The 20,169-nt window shown below is 40.9% G+C and overlaps 1 protein-coding gene across 2 annotated transcripts in view; it reads right to left on the bottom strand.

Annotated features, from left to right (window-relative positions):
- ltbp3 (latent transforming growth factor beta binding protein 3) overlaps positions 1 to 20,169 on the bottom strand; it is a 66,035-nt gene that overhangs the window by 28,722 nt on the left and 17,144 nt on the right. For both annotated transcript variants that reach the window (XM_041800991.1, XM_041800992.1), the window contains exons 2-4: positions 2,479 to 2,739; positions 347 to 510; positions 134 to 239 (exon numbers count right to left, since the gene is read on the bottom strand). In XM_041800991.1, the coding sequence (XP_041656925.1) occupies positions 134 to 239; positions 347 to 510; positions 2,479 to 2,739 (531 nt within the window). The remainder of the gene's footprint in view (positions 1 to 133; positions 240 to 346; positions 511 to 2,478; positions 2,740 to 20,169) is intronic.

The following is a 20,169-nucleotide window of genomic DNA, read 5'->3' as shown; positions in this document are numbered from 1 at the left end:
TCGTGTCTGAATTTGAAGAGAGTAAACAGTGAATACCATCTATAAAACTGGAAAATGGAGCCAGAGGAATTAGAAAGGGGTATCTAATGTTAATTCAAATGAAAGGACAGTTTTCAAAGACTTTAGAACCTACTTGGTAGTTTGGGGCACTGATAACACTTATTCTGTCCCCATGAGTTCCCCACACTGCCACAGCAATCCTCCTGATTGGTCAGAACAGGAAGTGGGGTGCTGTTGCACTAAAGCAAGAAAAGATGAAGAAAAATCATCAATCAAGAACAATTTCAAACAAAAGCTTAAAGGACTGTCCCTTGCAGCAGCGTCATGTACGTTTGAAAAAACTCACCGCTTGTTTTGGAGTGGTCTCCTGGAAGCAGCGCCCCTTTGGTTTGTGTCCCGTAGGAATAGGACGTGTCCCTGTCTTAGTAGGGGGCTTGTCCTCTGGTTGGTCAAGAGGTTGAATGACTACAGAGGTGTCTGGTGCGTGGTGGACACGTAAATTAACCTGTACTGAAAACAGAAAACAGAAAGACATTTTCAAAAAAATGTTAAAATACATGTCAACATGTTAGTCCAGCTCTTATCCACCTTGTTGAATTTGCCTGAGTCAGACTGGGGGGGGGGGGCTTTACTCCTGTATAAACTCAATCTACCCTAAACTGAACAAGGCCTTCTGAACATGCTCCACCACACCAGGCTTTGATCCAGAAATCAAAAAGCCAGGCAGAAAAAAAGACCAAGGTATCATGAACACAGCGAGTGTTACTGCCAACTTCCCTCCAATTTCCTCATACAGTGAAAGAACTGCTGGCGAATGTTACTGCAGAGCAAATCGCTCCCTCTCTACTCTATCAGAGCATTTCCAGAGCCAGCGCTCCAGACCGGCAGCGGCGCATGTCTGGGCCGACACTTCGCTCTGCTTCATTTGAGATACACTGCAGATCTATTTTCATGGCCGGCCACTGCCAAACCGTGTCAATACCTGTCAATGAGAGAGCTCCAGAAGAGGAAGTCACAAGCGTAGAATATCCAGTTCTTTCAAAATACAACACAATGCACGGACTCCCAATCATAAATCATCACTATATCAACTTTACATCTCATCCTGCAGCGAGAGCAAAGGGTCACAAAGAGGTCAGTGGGTCATGGAGCTACAGCGGTGCCATTGGTGCGGAATAGTGGACATTTAGTCAAAGAATTTTATATAAAACCACAGATCTTTTAAGCAAACATCAACCTTTTAACTTCCTAATGTACACACCCAAGGGCAGAAGCAATAATATCATGGACTTATAATGGAAAAGATGATAAATTGACCACAAAAGGAAAAATCGTCCACTGTTGACATACTATTCCTGTGGGAACTCGCAGTTCTTCCATGATTTTTCCTCACTGATCAGGGCTGAGCGCCGTGGCACAGCGTGCTAGACACGCTTCCAGTGGGCAAGGTCGTATGCGGCACTTTGGTGCACGGGGCCAGGGGGGTAGCTAGGGATTTTTGGGCCCCCAGAAAGAATATTACACAGGGCCCCCCTTAACTGTCTAGCCAGGCAGCAAAAGTCATTTTTACAAACATCTATGCATTTTGATGTATTTTTTCAACCATTATTTCCTCATTTATGAGCAATGGTTTTACAATGGTTAAATTCAATTTACTTGCATTATTTCACAGTGCTGGACTACACCATTTGGACATTTTTAAGGGAGGAGCAGGGGTCCCCAGCATTTTATTTTATTCTCCTTGATACAAATTTCAGTCTTTTGACTGATTCATTTAGTGGCTTTGGATTCAGTAATGACACTAACTACAAAGAATAATAAATAAAAACACACTTTTTATTGCAGACTTCTCAAGCGCGCCTCCTACTGTGGGCCCTGGTAATCAGTAACCTTTTTCTCCCTTTGCTACACCCATGCGCGGGGCATTCGTCCTATGTGGAAATTGCTGTTTAGTGTGTGCATCTCATTCATACCAAGGTAGGAAGTAAGAAATGTACAAGGCATACACAAGATGGGACCTGAAGGCTGCGTGTGCCACTTCCCACGCAAAGTATGTGATCTATAAGAAACAAAGCAGATGGTAACGTGTGGACCTGACTTATGAGTATGGACGTTTTTGAGGCAGAGGGAAATTGGTGACATGTACGGTGAGGCGGAGAATTCAAATTTGGCTGAATGGCATATTTAATTGTATCACACTGTATTGTATATCATATCTTACTGGATTGAATGGAATCATATCCTGCCGTATCGTATCGTATCATATTAGGAAACAGTACTTAAACACAGCTCTAAAACTGACACATATCAAAAGTCCCTTGCAGAAGCTTTAATGCTTAAGAAATGGTGATCATCTCATCTGATTCTTTACACTGGTAAAGCGATGAGAACTTTAGATTGGACAAACTAATTTTTACTCTCTTTCATTAAAAACTGACCACGGCATCAAAAGGTTCAGCTAGTAATAGATATAGATACCTTCTGATGAGAAAGGGATTGTAAAAACTGAGTGCGTCTGCGTGAGCTGTGTCCTCGTCACGCTTGACTGTTCCCCAAGTTTCAGACCGTCTGGTTTCAGAGCGATGGGGTAGACGGGCGACTCGTTCCCCCGTGCTGCTTGAGCTTGTTGTGTCTGCGGGATTGGAAACTGGCAGAGGCGACCAGTGAAGCCAGGAGGGCACAGGCAGTGCTTCCTCGAACTGCATACTCCTCCATTCAAGCACGTCAGGGGACACACAACTGCAGACAGAGAGACAGGGGGAGGGAGAAGTGTCATGAGGAGACGGGCCAGAGACTCCCACAGGTCAACAGTTCATAAGCATGAGTCACATTAGAGGAAAAAATTACATTCATGAGCAACACAAGCACATAATAAGTCAACTAAATTATTACACAGGAAAAGCAAACATATTATTCTTGAGTCTGGAATTGTTTATTTTGGATAGATTTTCCTAAGTGTGAAAAGATTTAGAGATATTATATCACATATATAGGGTACACAGAAAGAATATTTTGTGGTCAATGTAGTACCACGCTAATTATTGAATTTAAACCACACTATTTAAAAGTCACATCAGTCTGATGGACTGACAAGTCCTTTTAGCCGGTCAGCAGCTCTGTGCCTGAGAGAAAAAGCAGGTGAAGTCACTTAATCTGTTCAGCAGCTTTATTCAAACATATGGAAAAGATCTCCAAACCTATGGGAAAGCTGACTAGAGACAGGTTCATAGCATACAGAGTATTCACTGTGGTTTTATTGGGTCTCCCATTGTGTTTATTTTAAGTCCAGTTGTGTCTAAAAATCTCACAATAGAACAATCAGAGGAAAGACAGACAAAGAGAACGCAGAGCTCGGAGAGATTGGAGAGAAAACTGAAAACAAACAATACTGCTTCTACTATTGTAGACAGCTGTGGTGAAGTTGACTAAAAAGGGTGCTAGCTGTTTGAGAGTCTCAGTATATGCTTGGACATCTTACTGTATTAATATATAATCAAGTTGAAAAATATTTAATAACCTATCACATGCGCATTTCAATAGCTAATCTAATACTCAAACCTAGGTATCTGACAGGATATATGAGGGACGTTCAACTAATTCAGAGGCTCCTGTCCCAGTTTAGCTAACAGCAATCATGGCAAGCAAACAAAACAATTTAAAGCAACAGAAGAAATTTGGCACAACCAGGACTCCTCTAAGAGCTGGTCATCTGGCCAAACTGAGCAATCAGGTGAGGAGGGGCCGTCGTAAGAGAGGTGACCAAGAACCCGATGGTCTTTCTGACTGAGTTCCAGAGACCCTGTGTTGAGATGGGACAAAGTTCGAGAAGGACAACCATCACTGCAGCCCTCCATGTATATGGGTTTAATGGCAGAGGGGCTAGATGGAAACCTCTCCTCGGTGTAAAACACATGACGGCTCGCTTGGGGTTTGCAAAAACTCCATTTGAATGTGGCGAGTAAGCCGGCCAATGGTACTGTCCAGGTGGGTAGTAGGGTTGCCACAAACCCCTGGTCGTGCTGTGGATGTCCCAAGGGCCTGAAACTGCTGGCGGTCTCTGAGTGTATTACCAGGGATGAAAAGGCCCAGACAAAAGAGATGCCATTGAGCTTGACCTTGGCTGCAAAGTGACACGTGTGTTTTGACATGTGTCAAGCTTGACTCTGGCCCCCCACCCTCCCCAGCCCTGGGTTGTGGCCCAGGTATGACTGTACAGTATATTGACCCTTGGAGAAAGATGCCCCATGTTATTGCCTCCCTTTGCTCAACAGTAAAACCACCTATGATCCTACATTTCCCATAATACACCCTGACAAAGTCCTATTTTTTTTAACCTTTTGAGTTTAGTAAATGCTAAGTTTTTCCTACTCCAAGTCTTCATCCTATCATAACACATTTAAGAACGGATAAGTATCTAAGGGTATACAGAGAGGTAAACTTGTATCCAACATATCTGCTTACTGGGTGGTAGATCCAGATCCAATCACGCCCAGTGTAATGTTAGCTACTAAATCTTGTCATGTCAAATGTCTTTGTGTAGAAATTAGACATATGAAATTAAAGCTAGTTACCTAATCTAGAATCCTACCACAATGACAGACATTTGATTTAAACCTCTGACATTTGACAGTTTTGAGGTTTCCCTTTCAAACTTCTTGGAAAATCTTGACCCAGGCAGAGAAAAAAATTCTCAGTGTTATGCAAAATGATGTGTTTGTTTTGTCCCAGCAGATTCTCACATGTGATAATTTTGTGGTTTCAAGTGATAACAAGATGATGTTGGTTGGAGAAAACAAACATGACAGCACAGTTGGACGGCGCAGTCAACAAGTTTCTGAAAAAATTGATTACTTTTTATGGACCGAACTAAAAAATGATGAAAGTTACAGCTCTGAATCTTTCAAAATTCCCCACTAGGACTGAACAAATACTGTTTTTTCCTCTATGTTGTGGTAGCATTTATGCTTAAATCTTCTTAATCATGTAATTCCCCTAACTGCACCTTATCCAAGTTAACTACACATTATTCCATCTTATCCTAAAGTTGTGGTCCAGGCATTTATCCTGTTGCTGCAATATTGTCTGTCACTGTGTTTTCTTAGCAATTTTTCTTAATCTCTTTGTCAGCTTCCATACCTCAAGCTCCGACCAACCCAACAGGTACTGCATCGGAAAAATTCTCTTATTTGATTAGTTAGTTAGGTGAACAAGATGAACGCATTAAATTGGTTGGACACAAGTGAGCACTGGCAACTGATATCTGTTCACGCCACATGCTGATGGCGATGTTTGTTATCAGGACCGTCATCAGCTGATACAAACCCGGGCCTCTATTCAACAGGAAATACTCATGTAGCTGAGTGTGCATGGCTTCTAGACATAAAATACATTTTTTTTTTATTTATTCCAGGACATTCAGACTTAGCAAATTATGTATTGTGAGTGCATGGTTTGATCCAAAGGGTGTCTTCTCTTTGTGTATTCACCTGTCCTCCAAAAGTCCAGAGCTCAGCGAAAGTTCAAGCAGGAAGACTGCTTCTCATTAGTCACCACTCGTTCATATCTTTGCCTTGTCCATTCTTCTTTCTTCCCACTCTGGTGATCAGCTTATTATGAGCGTTCACTCTCTTAAGTACTCAGCTAATCAGATTCAGGTCAGCAAACTCATTGGTTCCTGGTTCAGCTTCTTCCTGGTTCTACTCCTCATCTGATCCTGCATCACTCATTAACACCACCACCAGTATCTAGACTCCATAGGGCCTATTCCTGCTGTTAGCTTCACTTTCCCTTCAAGAACATGAAGTCATCACAATGGAGTCTGATTGCCAAAGATTTTGCACGTTTCTCTTCCATTAGATTTGTAAATAAATTATTGTTAAACTTATATTTAGTCTCTCCTGGTTGAAATGGACTTAGTAGTATTTAGAGTGGAGTGGTGTTTCTAGTACGCACTGGAGATTGATCAGACTGCTGTGGAATTGCAAGAAAGTTAATGATTAGAAAGGGAGCCGGGGGGGGGCAGATGGTTGAGTGGTTTAAGGCGTTACCCATGTACATGGGCCGCCCAGGTTCAAATCCAGCTAGTGGCTCTTTATTGCATGTCTCTCTCCACTCTCTTCCCTATTTCCAAGTCTATACACGGTCCTTCCTCAATCTAATAAAGGCATGAAAAGGCCCAAAAATCTTTCATACTTAATCCATAATAAATACTTAATCTTACTTAAATACTTAATACTTAATACTTAAATACTGTACTTAAATACTTAATTAATACTTAATCCATAAAATCATAATCTTTCATAAGGCCCATCTTTCATACCATCAGCAATTAGACTGTATAATTCTAAAGTAAACAGATCAGACTCCCAGACGATTGAATTTCCCTTCTGGGATAAATAAAGTTCTTGTATTGTAAAAATAATTCTATGTTCTAGAAAGGGAGCAGGGTGCTTTGCATGGGGATCGCTGCACCGACAGAGATGTGGAAATTGATGGTGAGAATCTACACAGAGGACTTTATTTTAAATGATTATATCAAGGTTAGTACGAAATACAGCTCAACAGTGACAGCCCACTGTTTCTGGAGAAACCAGAGCAAAAACAGCATTTGAAAATTGAGAAAAAAGGCAAAGGTACAAGACCATTTGCATGTTTCATATTTCATCAAGGAAGAAGGAATTACATAAGTCAGTCTTGAAATGAGTAAAAGGAGTTTCAGGTATGCTGCTCCTACAGCCTGGAATCTTCTTCAGGAGACCTTATTTCTTGAGGAGATGGTCTCTTTAAACCTTTTTAATGATTGACTGAAGGCATGGAGGATGATGTTTCAGGTTGTAGATGTTTCTACTGATGACATTCTGCTCTGTGACTCTGGATTTGGTTTTAACTGTGATTGTAATTGCTGCCTGCCTTAGCCAGGACATTCTTGTAAATGAGATTCTTAATATCAATGAGGTTTTTCCCTGGTTAAATAAATTAAAATAATAATTAAACATATCCCACTTTTCTACACTTGTCTTTACTGTAATTCTTACATTTTAAATTATAATGTTTTAATATTGTAGTTCGCACCAATCATAGTGCTTTCAGACAGACATGGTTCTGGTTCTGGAGTCTCAGAACTTTGGTGCTTCCTGGAGAACCAGCCTGCGTTCATGCCAGTTTATGCAGAACCAAAGTGATGACCACATCCAGCTCCACTTTTGCCCAAGTTTTTCTTGCTTTCCTGGTATTCTTTCTTCAGTTTCTTGAATTTATCAATTACTTGATCAGGCGTTCGGGTGAACTCAGCCTTTGCCATTTCTCCCGTAAGTTGAGCATGTAACTTGGTCTTCCTTGTTCTACTCTCCAGCTTAACCTGGAATTCTGTCAATGCCCAGATCAAAACCAAACATTTAGTCTCCTCAGCAGACCACTTTTTCTCCATTCTCCACTTATCTTCACAACCCAGAATATGACACACCCACTGATGATGTCACAGCTAACGAGGAAGAACCAACTTTTTTTTGGTTCCAGCTGAGAACCAACTTTTGAGGTTGCAAGCCTATTTGTTTCTGGTTTGAACATGCCAGCCAGTTCAAAATTAGGTTTGGGAACCAGAACCAGCCTTGCTGGTCTGAAGGGCCTAACAGGGACTCAAGGATTGTGGGTAATGTAGTATTTTTGGCTGAGATTTCAAATAAACTGTTTTTTCTTAAAACCTGGTTGATATCTTACAAACTTTGTTTTCTACAGGAGCATAGACCATCGTTTCACACTCAGGTAGATGGTAGGAAGTCTAACTTGGTTACTTCAGATAATCTGGCTGGATAATCATGTCTACTATGGGTGAAATGAGTGGGGTTTTTACTTCCAGAACCACCCTGTTGAGTTCTACTGCAGTTGATATTGCAAATACTTGCATTGTGACAACCTCACCTGGTATTAATACAAGAAAACTACCTTTACTACCACAGCTGCTACACATAGAATGACTTACTCATGTCCTGTTCTCTTGTCTTTGCTTGGGAATTCAAAACGGTGAGCCTCAGAATTACTTAAGCATTTCCTGCCTATTTACACACAACAATGCTTTGTGCACTTGACTTTATTGGCTCACAGTGTCCACTGAAGTTAGCTTTTTGAGACAGATTTTTTTTTTTGCTGTTTTTTTCCCATAAACTGTTAAAATGCACACAAGCATCCTGAATGTAATATTGAAACTGAAGAGAGGAGAGGAGGACAGGAGAGGAGAGGAGGGGAGAGGAGGCCTTCTCCTGCTAGCTGTTGAGCCAGATGTGCACACATGGAAGTAATTAGGATTGTGGACTGGCAGGGCGTCTGGTCTGCAATGTAATTAGGGGACTAGATCACTTTAAACACAGCGGGGACATCCTCACATAGTGAAAGTTAAACAGAAAAGTTAACAATGAAACAGGAAAAAAAAAGAGAGGCGACTTTTTTGTGTTCTTCAGAAGCAGCCGTTCACTGCCAAACAGCAAGCGACAGTGGTGTTAAACCACAGGGACTGAGAGCAGGCGGCTACACGCTAAAGTGAAGCTGAACGCTCCAACACAGAAGAGAAAAAAACGAGTCTGAAGAGGACAAAATGCTGGAGTTTGTCAGACTTCCTCTGACATAAGCGCTCCAGTTTCCATGGTTCAGATTTCAGCTCAGCACTGGATTTAGAAAGAGAGGAAAGTGGGAACGAAGCGTGGGCTGAAGATTAGGATTGCAGACGCAGAAAGTAGCTCTTTCCAAGTGCGATTACACAATCTAAGCCCACAGAGACTTGGAGAGACCACATACTGTAGGGAAAGTCTGTAGGTGTCTGAATGAAACCGGCTCCCTGATGTAGCGCGGTCAGGGTCAAAGCCTCTCTAATGAACACAGAGGAGAGGAGTCGGGTTTCAGGCTTCATGGGTGGGGATCATTAGAGTGAGATGTGTTGTGAAATGAACCCAGTGTGGTGCCACGCAACACCCAGTGCAAAGTACAACACACAGCTGCAACTGCCAGAACAACTCATCATTAAAGACACGGATCCCAGTACCTCAACACGACTATATTCTCTTAATCAACCCGTCTGAAAAGTTCCTATTCTCTACTAAAACCAGTAAATCTAATTCTGAAATTATAACAGTGTCAGTAAGGTCGCATTACAGCAGCAGTAAAAACTGAGTCTACAGCCTGCTGCAACTGACAGAACACAAAACACAAAAAAGAAACACCTACAAATGATTTTATGTAACAGGATTGGTAGCAATACAGCCAATTTCTGATCTGCTTAATCCAAACCTGATTAAGTGGATCATATTGGCACTATCCCTACTGGCACTGTGAATTCCCCACACTATGCTGCTTACTGGTACATGTGGTTCCTTTGGTGCTAAGTTTGGTCCAGTCTGATAACAAAATACACATGCTATTGTAGTAAAGTGCAGTTTCATTACATCAAGATAAACAGGATGCAAGATACGCAATAACCACACTGCAAAATTATGAATTAATTGCAATGACAAAACATTTTTAATGTTAACAAATAATGCGTTCTCTCTCAGCATTTACATGTCGAATGGACACCTGAATATAGAAGTTACAAACCATGATCTCCCACTTTTTCTAACGCAGTCCAGCTGAAGACCTCCATTCTCAAGCCTCCTCTACTTTATATTATTTACAAAATAACATTGGTTTGACCATTTTGGTTTAGCATTCATACATAGATAGTGGAAGACTCAATATCATGTTTGGTATAGGCCAGACAGTTATGGGTGGGCTTTATGGGCCCAGGCAACCCAACTGTCCAACTGACCAACCCTATTTTATTGGTAGATCAGAGGCTTTTCTTGCTTTTAGTTGTATCAGTTCATGGTGTTCATCTATGCGCTATCTAACGCCTAAAATACAGATTCTGCTTGTCAGTATTAGAAAATAGCAGGGATGGGTGACAGAAGTTTTTAAAAATTTCAACAGAAGACGGTACTTGTTGATTTTACCGATACTGATAGCGACACTTTTGAAGAAAGAATAATATTGGACTATTAATCTTTTAAAAGGTACGCATTTCAAGCAAATAAAAAGATGTATTCAGGTCATTCAGAAATGTATTCTCTTCCATTAAATTTAAGCTAATAATTAAATTTAAATTTACATCAACTCAAAAACTTCAACTTAATTAAAATATTTGTGCAAGCAGACACAAAATAAAACAGATGAAAATAAATAGTTATAGCACAAAATTAAAAAGAAAATCAAAATATCTACAACATGAAAAATGTCAATTTCTTTTCTTTTTTACAAAAATCAGAGTAAATTGGAGAAGTCAAGAAATATAAGTCATCAAAGATTTTCATTGAAATTTTCATCTTTTTATGTTTCTACAATTTGGTCTTCATACATTTTGTGGCATGTACATGTGGCCTCAGCGTACTTTTGTTATTTTTTTTTTTCCTGACAACTTGGAAATTGACTTATGTTCATGTATGACTTAAGTTCATACACGCACAAGTGGAGCAGCTGAGATTTGTAACTTGTGAATGATTGGTCTCCTAAGTCACATGACCCGGACGAGTAGAGAAGGCAACACAGTCTGGAGTAATCAATACCACAAGAGTACTTTGTAAGTGCAGAATATAGTAGTAATGATAGCTGCAAAATTTTAATTTTTTGACACTTTCAGGTCCTGCCAAAAAATGTGTGGGTCAATCCAAGATTGTAACCCTTGCGCCATGCTGGATAACTGTATGGTATTTATAACCCATATTGATTTATTTTCATTTATCTAATAATTCTACTGTCAAGCTGAAGAGCTAGAACATTTTAAAACCAATTAACAGAGGTAATTTAGTTGAGTCAATTAGTTGAAGTTGAACAAAAAACACTTTGACCTGACACAGCAGATAGACCATTTCATTTATCCATTGCATGGAAATATTTTACATTCATCTGGGAAACCTCCCATATAACATTCTGTAAATCAGAGCAACAAGCCAAAATGAGGTAGTAGATATGCATAGCTGCAGTTCTGCTGTTCTTGCTAGTGCTGCTGTAGTTTATGAAAAGCGGAGCTTATCATTGGCTAAAATTCATGCCGAAACCTATCAGGAGACATGCAAAAACATCTTCTCTGCTAAGAGAAGATTCAGTGTGGCTCTGTTCAGTGTGGCTCTTTGTTCTTACTAGAATTAAGAAATGTGGTAGAGGTCTGATTAAGCTGCTGCTTTTCTACTGCTACATCCAAGCTAATCGCTCCGCCCAGCAGCCATTGTGAACACCAGCTCACACTACAACTACCTCACCCCCACCCTGGTAACTCTCGCATACTCATGCCGAAGCAGGTCAGCAAAAGCAAAAACACCTTTCAGTGCTGTTCTTTGCTTTTTGTTTTTGCTATTTGCTATATTATAGCTAACAGCTACACTGGTTGCAGTCATTGCCATTGGCTTCCAGTACAAATAAACCTCAGGTGTAGCTACCGCCTCATTCTCCTCAAATGAAGCTGATTGGTCAGGTCCATTCTCAGACCTGGCACAATAATTTCAGATTGGAGCTTTGAAAGATGGATTTGCCTGATGGCTGGCATGGAATCTGGCAAATCCATCTGCTTTGCGAGATTAAATCGACAAGGTGTTCAGTCGATTGAAATTACTGTTGGATATTTGTTGGTTCTAGCTTCTTAAATGTGATGATTTGCTGCTTTTTTTCTTGTCATTTTTTATAGTACAAGAATTGTGTGGGTCATCTGGACTATTAAAAAGAACGCAACAAATCTGAGACATTAACTTGTGCTCTTGTGATATGCTATTGGTATTTTCATCCTTGAATACTTAAATCGTGCATAAACACTTTAAAGAGGACTCTACAGCTCTAATATCGTGGTATGTGATTATTAAAGGATAAAACTGTCAAAAAAAAAACCCCTTCAGAGCATAAAACATGGTGTACCACACACAAACACACACAGAAATGACGTGTCATTCCTTTCCACCAAGTTTGCTCTACAGAACTAATCCAGAATCTGTGCATCCATTGCTTTGGCTATTTCTAGACTTATACCTACAGTACATAAAGATAAGCTATCAGTATTTCTTCACTATAGCTGAGTTTGATCGTCACTCATGAGAGAATAAAGGAGCAGTAGAGTGAAGCACCTCAGCTGGGCTCTCTTTGTCCTCCCTCTTCCTTTCTTTCCTTGGCCACTTGTTTGCAGAAGGTCAGCAACAGAGCTGAGCTCCACGTCAGTACCATCCATATTTCTGGATGTTTTTAAATGAGCTGTCTTAAATCTGTTTGACTTTAGGGTTCAACAAGGACAGACCCATCTGTAAGTTTTAACAAAAATATACAGAACACCCCCCCCTTACATCTGCCTGCTTCATTTAAGTGACATACATCTCAGCATTGTGCTGCCTAATGTTTTCTGCAGGTTGTGCATTTAAATGGGTGTGTTAGTCTGTGTGTGAGAGCGTTATTAAGTGGAGGGTGTTGTGTCTCCTGCTGTGGTTGGGTGACTGAACCACATTACACACTGCAAAGGGCACAAAGCTTTAAAGTTGAGCTCATAACAAGGATTTTTATTTTCCAGTGGACTTTCCCTTGAAATCATCGCCTCAGAGTTCATTAGCAGAATTTATGACCCAAAATCGCTCATTGACTCTCTGCGTCAGTTAGCTTAGTGGCTCAGAGGCAGCCACCTTCTGTTTGAAGCCACGCCTTTGTCTTTTATGGATCCAACACATTCTTCAGACTAGAGGTGGTGTGTTATTAAGAATCAAACGCACCTATGAGTTGTTTGGCAGTCTGAATGAATGTCAGGCATGAACGGGGTCTGGCAGGCTAGAGGGGGGAGGGAGTTGTGTTACTATTTTCTACAGTTCCCATTTTCTACAAAAATGGAAAAAGTTACAATCCCATTCAGAGACTGAGCTTGAGTCTTTGGAATTAAAGTCTCTATATCATTCTGTATAACCATATAAGGTAAGGTAACATTAATTATTGATCATTGTTCATAAACTTCACAATTCAAAGTAAATCACATAGTTAGGATAATACCATTTATTATCACTGGAAGCACCTAATCGTCTTTATTTGCAATTATTTTTGATACAAAAAGGCTCGTTTTGAGAAGCTCAGCAACTTCAAGCGTGATCCTGTGATGCCTTGGAAAAAAGACGGTTCATGAAATGTCATCCCTGCTGGATATTCCACAGTCATCCGTGAGTGATATAAGAAACTGAAGACCACATAAAATCACCGAGCGGGGTCGACCAGGCTAAGGTGCATGGTGCATAAAAATACCAAAAGCTCTGCTGATTCCATAGCTTAAAACTTCCTCTGGCATTAATCTAAGCACAAAAACCTTGCAGTGAGAGCTTCAAGGAATGGGTTTCCATGGCTGAGCAGCCGCATGCAAGCCTCACATCACCGAGTCCAATGCCAAGCATCAGATGGAGTGGTGTTAAGAGCATAGACACTGAACTGTGGAGCAGTGGAAACGTGTTCTCTGGAGCGAAGAATTACACCCAGTCAGATGGGCAAGTCTGAGTTTGGTTGATGCCAGGAGAACATTACCTGCTTTACTGCATTGTGCCAACTGTGAAACTGGTGGAGGATGGATAATAGTATGGGGCTGTTTTAGGGTTTGGGCTAGACCCCTTATCTCCAGTGAAAGGCTATCTTAATGCTTCAGCATACCAAGACATTCTGAACAATGCTATGCTTGCAACTTTGTGGCAACAGTTTGGTGAGGGCCTTTTTCTATTCCAACATGACTGTGCTCCAGTGCACAAAGCAAGGACTATAAAGACATGGTTTGATGAGTTCAGTGTGGATTGATTGGCCCGCACAGAGCAGGTGAGGCATCTGGCTGCAGACCTCTATGGTGGGGCAACCTGGAATGTGGGGCAGGAAGTGACATACTCACCCTTGTTGGGTTTTTCTTAGTTTGTAGTGTGTTATTTTCAATTTTATCCCCCTCCCCTTTTCCCTAACCTTTAGGGTTCAGGTACCTAACCCAAACTCTCTTAGGGGTTTTTCCTTAGTTTGTGGTGTGTTAAGTTTAAATTTATCCCCCTCAGCAAATTTCTTATTTTTATTCATAAATTTCTGCTTTTGTGAAAAATAGCCACTTACCATAACCCCTGGCACCGAGTGGAAAATATACATCATTCAGTACGTCAGTCTGGTTCTGGCTTGGGTAATGTGCATAACTTCCTGCCCCACATTCGAGATCGCCCACACACCGGGATCTGCAGCCAGATCCTCATGCACAGCCCTGACCTCAACCTCATCAAGCACCTTTGCGAAGAACTGGAACAGAGATTGCAAGCCAGGTCTTCTCGTCCAACATCAGTGCCTAACCTCAAAAATGCTCCACAGAATGAATGGGCACACATTCCCACAAAAAGACCCCAAAATCTTGTGGCAAGTCTTTCATGAAAAGTGTTATAGCTGCAAAGGTGGCCAACTCCATATTAAAGTACATGTATTTAAATGCACTAGCATTACAGTTCCTATTGGTGTAATGCTTTTATTAAAATCTGATGCTATAGTATCTAAGTTACATTTTGAGGGGCTTGGCAAAACGGATGGGATGTCTAATGCTCAAACACATTATGTCAACATCTAATGCAAGGGTATTTTGGCTTCAGTTTTGTACAACAAGAAAGAGGGGACACCCCGTCCATCCTTTTATGCAGTCCACATATCCAATATAAGGTATAGCAGTGTGAATAAAGACCTGCCATAAAACACAGAGCCATATTTCTAGTGTGGGAACTTCTTTCCATCCAGGCTTTCCAACCTAATTCAATATTGAAAGCCAGCCTGCAGGTACGTTCCAAGACAGCAGGAAAACCTATAATTTTCCCATGCAGCGCTCAGTCCAACAAGAGCAGGGAACTGAACTGAATCCAGAGGCAGAAAGAAGGAAAAAAGTCTTTGTCTCCAAGCTTTTCTCATCAGAGTGTTTCATGTGACATATGAGTGAGAACTGCTGCTGCTTCATAACGTCATGATTCTCTCCAAGAGGAGGAGGAAATGTCTTTTAACAGCATGAGATAAAAGAAGGAAGATATATGTGTCATATGTATGTTATGTATCGAGGAAAGCAAGGGAGTAGAGCAAAGAAGGGCAGAGAAGAGAGATTTAAAATCCAGATAGTGCTAAGTAATGTGACATTTTGTCAGAGTTGTTGTGATTCCCAGACTTTTTTTCACTTTAAAGAAAACATACTGTACATTCCTCAACTGCTAAGTAAGCACACTCTTTGTAACTGACAGGGCATACTTAAAAAGAAGCCATTAATGTCTGTGAAAGCACATAGAGACTCAGACACAGATTTTTTTATATTCTTCCCAAATCATAGGTACTTTCTCGACGAGGGGGAAATTATATTTTTCTGTCTTTTTATGCAAGCTAAAAAAAAGCCCAAATATGTGCCTACTGACAAATAAAAACAGAGCTGAAGGAGTAAAAGTTGCCCTCTAAATGCCCCATGCACACCACCCACCTACTCACTGGGGCTGTCTGGAACATGACGCATCTTTTACCCTTTCTCTCCACGGCGGCCTTTCAGCCACAGCCGCACCCTCCCAGCACAAAAACAACAAATTACAGCCCTACAAACCACAGTTCAAATGCTCCAAAACGCACTGGCATGAGAGATACTGCAGACATCACAGAGATGACACAATAGCCCAATCTGCCTCTCTTTTAACGGAGTCATATTCTGGTGGAATTACAAACAGCGATTCACCCGTCTGAGAGAATAAGACGTCAACATCCATGACTGATGCTCAGTGAGTCACTTTCACTGATTCAGGCCCCGTCTGAATCGACCCACGCTGAAGATTCATTGCCAAAATATTTTTTTTGGTCAATGTTTGATCATTTTTACGGTCAAGTTGGCTGACCCATATGCAGTAATACACAGCGTGGTACCACAGTGAGTAATGCTTTTACAGGCAGTTTTCTTTTGATCCATGCTGCAGTTGCAGACAACTTAGACGCACTAGCCTCTACCACACATGTACTCCTGATAATTTTGAGAAAAGTCCTGGACGGACTGCCCTTGAAATGTCAGAGAAGACAAAAAGTTGGCTGCGTGTTGGTAATGCTATCCCATAAGAATATGCTTGCCAATTTTTGCATGCCTACAGGGCAACCTCTGGCCAAAGTGAGGCCCTAAGCCATCTTTTGTAAAGGCCAACTACAGGAGAGAGAGAGACAGAGCAGGTGGACACTGTGCATTCACTGATTGATCATGAATGGCATCAATCTCTGACATTAATAATTGTGCAATAATTCATGGAGATGGGATGTCCCAGGGAAGTTTATGTGCAGTAAACACAATACATTTACTTGACAACACTTATCATGCAAACACCAGTCTGGTTAGCAGAAAAAAAAACTTGCACAAAGCCCCCAAAAGGTGATTTGAGAAGCCCCCAAAAAGATGCGTCGCCTTAGCTCTGCAGGTAGAGCAGGTGCCCAAATACAAGCGCTATAGTCCTCAATGCACTGGTCACAGCACTGATGCATGTCCCCTCCTAACTCTCTCGCCCCATGTTTCTTGTCTCTCTACAGATATCCTATTGTAGTAAAGGCTAAACCCCCCTCAAAAAGAAGTTATGCAATCAATAACTTTTAGGCATGTTTGGGCCAAAATTTGAGGCTGAAGTACGGCGTAAATGGGGCACATAGGCTGCTTGAGGGCACCACTGGGCATGAGGGAGGACTGACACAACCAAGGTCATACTCTGGATGTCCGTGCAGAGGCATGTGAAAATAATATTTTTTTAATATAAAAAAGTCTAAATCTTTAGGGTGGCATATGGGGTGGATTTGGTAAGCACAGCCTGTCTGGGTACTGTCTGGGCGGGTTGTTGTGCTGCTCCTGGTCGTGCTGTGGATGTTCCAGGGGTGAAAATGCCCAGATAAAAGAAATACTCTAGATCTTGACTTTGGCTGATGAGTTACATGTATGGTGACACGTGTCAAGCTTGACTCGGATGCTCTGATGGGGCTTTTTCATTACAAGGGGTGACCCGGCTCAACTTGGTTTGACTTGGCACAGCAGCCCAGCACGGCAGCGGGTTTGCTTTTCCATCACAACTGAGCTACCCATTTAGAGAGAGTGTCTAGAGCTGATGACGCAGCGTTCTGAGCCCTCTTCAATTTCATCCACAGTCTGATCTCTACACTGTCTGATCTAATTGTCTTTACATCATTTTTAAAGTAAAAATCAAACTGTAGGCTGACAGGGCTACTCGCCGCTCTTTTTCCATTATCTCTCTCTCTTTCGGTGATCCATAAACAAACAATAATTCATGCTTATCATCAAAAAGAGAGTTTTACTACATAGAAGTAAAAGAACAGTCTTCTGATGATTGATATATGGGGCTCTAGATAGAAAATCAACACAATCCTATACTTGGATTGGTCAATAAGAACAGAATGCTTTACCAGCAGTAGTCAGTAAATTGAAGACAGACTATCATGGGCTAAATGTTTCAAACATCTCCAGCATTTTATTTTTGAAAAGTCTAGTTTATTTGTCTATCCACCTTATTCCCATCCCCCAAAGTGACGACATTACCTCGGATAATCTAGCATATTCCGTTAACTTTATTTGCTTTGTATCAGTACAGTAATAGACAGTCATGTTTTGTTATATGATTTTGGGCAACACCTTCAGATAAATTTCTAGTTTGTGGGGTTGCTGAAATTGTTATTCCACCAACTAATCCCTCTTTAAATGTGGGAATTATATTGATAAAACTATCCATGACTCAAGTTGTATTCTCTTCAGTTTGGTGTCAAGTTTTGAATTAACGATAAATTAATATTGACGGAATTACAACCCAAATGCACTTAAACAGTGCACAGCATGTTTAAAGCACTGTTGTTAAAGACATATATTTAACTTTATCATGTAATTAGTACCACGAACGAAGCAACAGGTAATTAGCATTACAGTAACATATATTTCAAAACTTTCAACTCATTTAACTTTACCGATTTAACAAAAAATGAAGCAGTTTTCATTTTAGCAAATATTTATTTCAGAATAACCACTGTTGACACTAAATCACTTTAGTAAGCCCTAGGAAGAATCGTGTTTTGCTATTATTGTTACTGTACGGGAAGTTCCACCCACATTCATAGCAGTAGACCCCCGAAGAATAATGTGGTATCCACCTTATTTACTGATTTACAGCTTACAATACAAACAGTGTGAACATGTGATTACAAAAATATGTAAATATTTACAAGCTAGAGGTAAATTCCTATAGAAACAGCTGTCATTTGTAGTTAGCATCTATCATTAGCTGCTGTACTAAAATACACACATTTAATGTATTTCCACTTTAGCACTGGAAGTTTCGCCTATATTCAGATTTACAGTGGCGGTCCCAGGAATAAGGTTGATAAGAAGGGGAAATTGTTAAACTTTTGTTACTAGTAGGTACAGAAAAAGTTGTACTCTGGTGATGGAAAAGCAAATCAGCATGGCTTGGTTTAGCTTGGTGGTTAAAAGTCATAGTGGGAAAGCCCCATGATCACCCTCTCTCCAGCCCCCACCTGTGAATCAGGACAAATCTTTAGTGCTCTGCATGGCTCTCAGCTGGGTTTATTGTTCTCAGCTCTGTGTTCACGTTGACTCCTCCAACTTGTTTGTGCTTGGCTCAGAGTCTAAAGCATTTTTCTTGATTGTTTTTCCCCTAGATTTGTCCCCTTCCTTTTCTAACCCTTAGCTCTGCCACCAAATGGAGGAAGAGAGACAGAGACAGTATGTAGAGGCAAAGAAGCGAAGTTTTGTCACAAGAGCACAGTTCCAGGAAGAACAGCCTTTCCAAACCAAAGAAAACCCCTACTCTGTCTAAAGCAGTGGTTCCTGGTTGGTGGTTCCAGATGAGAGAAGCATGATTGTGAAAATAATAAAAATAATAAATCAGCCATACCAGTACTGATTCCAAATGCATTTTCCTTTTTCCTTTTGTAACATTCCCACTATACCAGCAATTTTTCTCATGTTTGACCATGAAAACAAATCAGATTGTCTTCCTCCACCTACTTGTTTCAGCAGATAGGTATACCAGATACCATCAATAAACTGATTGGACATAACGGATAAGCACTAGCTAGATATGTTTGTCAACAGGGTTGATATAGGCCAATACAGATGTTATACAGATGCATCAGTACATTCCTGCATTCAGTCGTAACACTGAGGAAAGAATGTGGGGGGAGGGGGGCAGTGAACTGAGGGACAATTTTGTTTTGGTTGTAGAGACAAGTGCTTTAGTGCAACATCTCCTGGACCAAACTTTGTATATCAAACCTTTAACAATAACTTTTCCCCACCAAGTTTAGGGAACACATTCACATGTCTAGCTGGCTTATTACTAAGACATTTCTAGCTGCCTCTCATAGTTGATTTCTGCTTGGCATACAACATAAACAAATATTTTTAGAGTTCGTATCCTGAAATTGTTGGTTGTTCTATAGTCTGAGGCCCCACAATAGCCAAATGTCATTGTGAAGGAAAGAAAACCAAAACAAATTACCATCAGCTAAAAACAGCAGGGACAAATGCACATTATACTGCCATTTAACTGATCTAAAGTTGTCCAAAGTTCGATGCAGGTTTTGAGAGTATTTTCCTGTTAATTTGTGCATATTGTTACTGCATAACTCCATCGTTCATGACCTGAGAGAATCATGACTAAACAAATCTGGTCTCTGTAAAAGTAAAGGCTATGCATCTTGAGTCACCTCTTGAAATAGAAATTAAAGGGATCTACCACTATCATATGACGTGCGTTGCTTTACCATCAGCCCCAAAAGCAGGAAACCACATCCCCAAATACATCTACCATTGACCGGCACTGACTGACCACATGCCAGCTGGAGTGAGCAGGAGCGACGTATGAACTGGGTCAGACTCTTGTAGCTGTGCCAGACGTGTAGTAAATGACATAATCACTGCCTTTTGAAAACACAAACCTGCGTATGCACCCCCCCCTTGCTGAAGTGTCTGGGCTCTGTCAACCGCCCTGAAACCCCGAGCAGCTCCTCAAGCTCGGCTTCGGCCTCAGCTATCCAAACAACAGAGCTGCCCTTTGCCAGAGTTGACCGCTGTCACCAAAGGCATCCATTACCGCTTGCAGTCAGACTAAAACAACA

The sequence above is a fragment of the Cheilinus undulatus genome, linkage group 12, assembly GCF_018320785.1.
Source record: "Cheilinus undulatus linkage group 12, ASM1832078v1, whole genome shotgun sequence".
Classification (NCBI taxonomy): Eukaryota; Metazoa; Chordata; class Actinopteri; order Labriformes; family Labridae; genus Cheilinus; species Cheilinus undulatus.
Note: the sequence above shows the minus strand (reverse complement) of the source record. Positions and strands in the feature narration are given on the sequence as shown.